This window comes from Bremia lactucae (genome assembly GCF_004359215.1).
Source record: "Bremia lactucae strain SF5 chromosome Unknown BlacSF5_NotPlaced_64_SHOA01000020.1_46707bp, whole genome shotgun sequence".
NCBI classification, from domain to species: domain Eukaryota; phylum Oomycota; class Peronosporomycetes; order Peronosporales; family Peronosporaceae; genus Bremia; species Bremia lactucae.
In genome coordinates this window covers 42,632-43,257 of record NW_027152077.1, presented here as the reverse complement: position 1 = coordinate 43,257, position 626 = coordinate 42,632, and the positions used below count along the sequence as shown (strand labels likewise).

General features: G+C 47.0%; 1 protein-coding gene across 1 annotated transcript; it reads right to left on the bottom strand.

Annotated features, from left to right (window-relative positions):
- Positions 1–314: 314 nt before the first annotated feature.
- Positions 315–608, bottom strand: CCR75_009754 (uncharacterized protein; the record flags this gene model as incomplete). The annotated part of the gene is made up of 1 exon (XM_067967793.1): positions 315–608. One exon carries the CDS (start codon positions 606–608, stop codon positions 315–317), a length of 294 nt encoding a protein of 97 aa, XP_067818617.1.
- Positions 609–626: the final 18 nt, after the last annotated feature.

The window sequence follows — 626 nt, the reverse complement described above, 5'->3', positions numbered from 1 at the left end:
GCAGTAGCTATGGTTTGTTTCCAGCCAAAGAGCGCAATTGTGCGTATGACAATTACCCATCTTATTGTTTGTAGTCTGAGCCAAAATGAGAATTTTTTATTTAGTTCGAGGTAAACCCATCTTATTGGCCGTTAATATGTTTTCAACATCGACTGTTGACACTAAAACAAGTGTGATTGTGCTCGAGTATATTTAATTGGGCCTACATTCAACAAAACTTATACTTTCAACAAATATGTATCCTTTCCACTGCTTCAATTGTGGTCAGATCAACAGTGAGACTGCCGAGCCTGTCACCATCCAACTCAAAATGCTTACGACTCCATCGGAGTCGACGTCACTTTTTCGTTCGACTGTTTGTCCTGTTCCAGTCTTTGCTGTTCGTTGGTCTGCTGTTCTTTGATCGTCTTCTTCTGCGCCTCGCCAAACGGTGTCTGCTGCCACAGCGCCTCAAACTCATCAGGTGTGCCGCTAGAGCACAGCGCCTCATGCTGCCCTTTGTCATCGGGAGTCATACGACTCCACGTCGTGCGCAGCTTCTTTCCTTCAACTTGGCGCTCATGGACAGCTTTCAGACGACCTGTCGAATCTTCATAGCGGCGACGCATGCTCGTCACGCGTCGGCC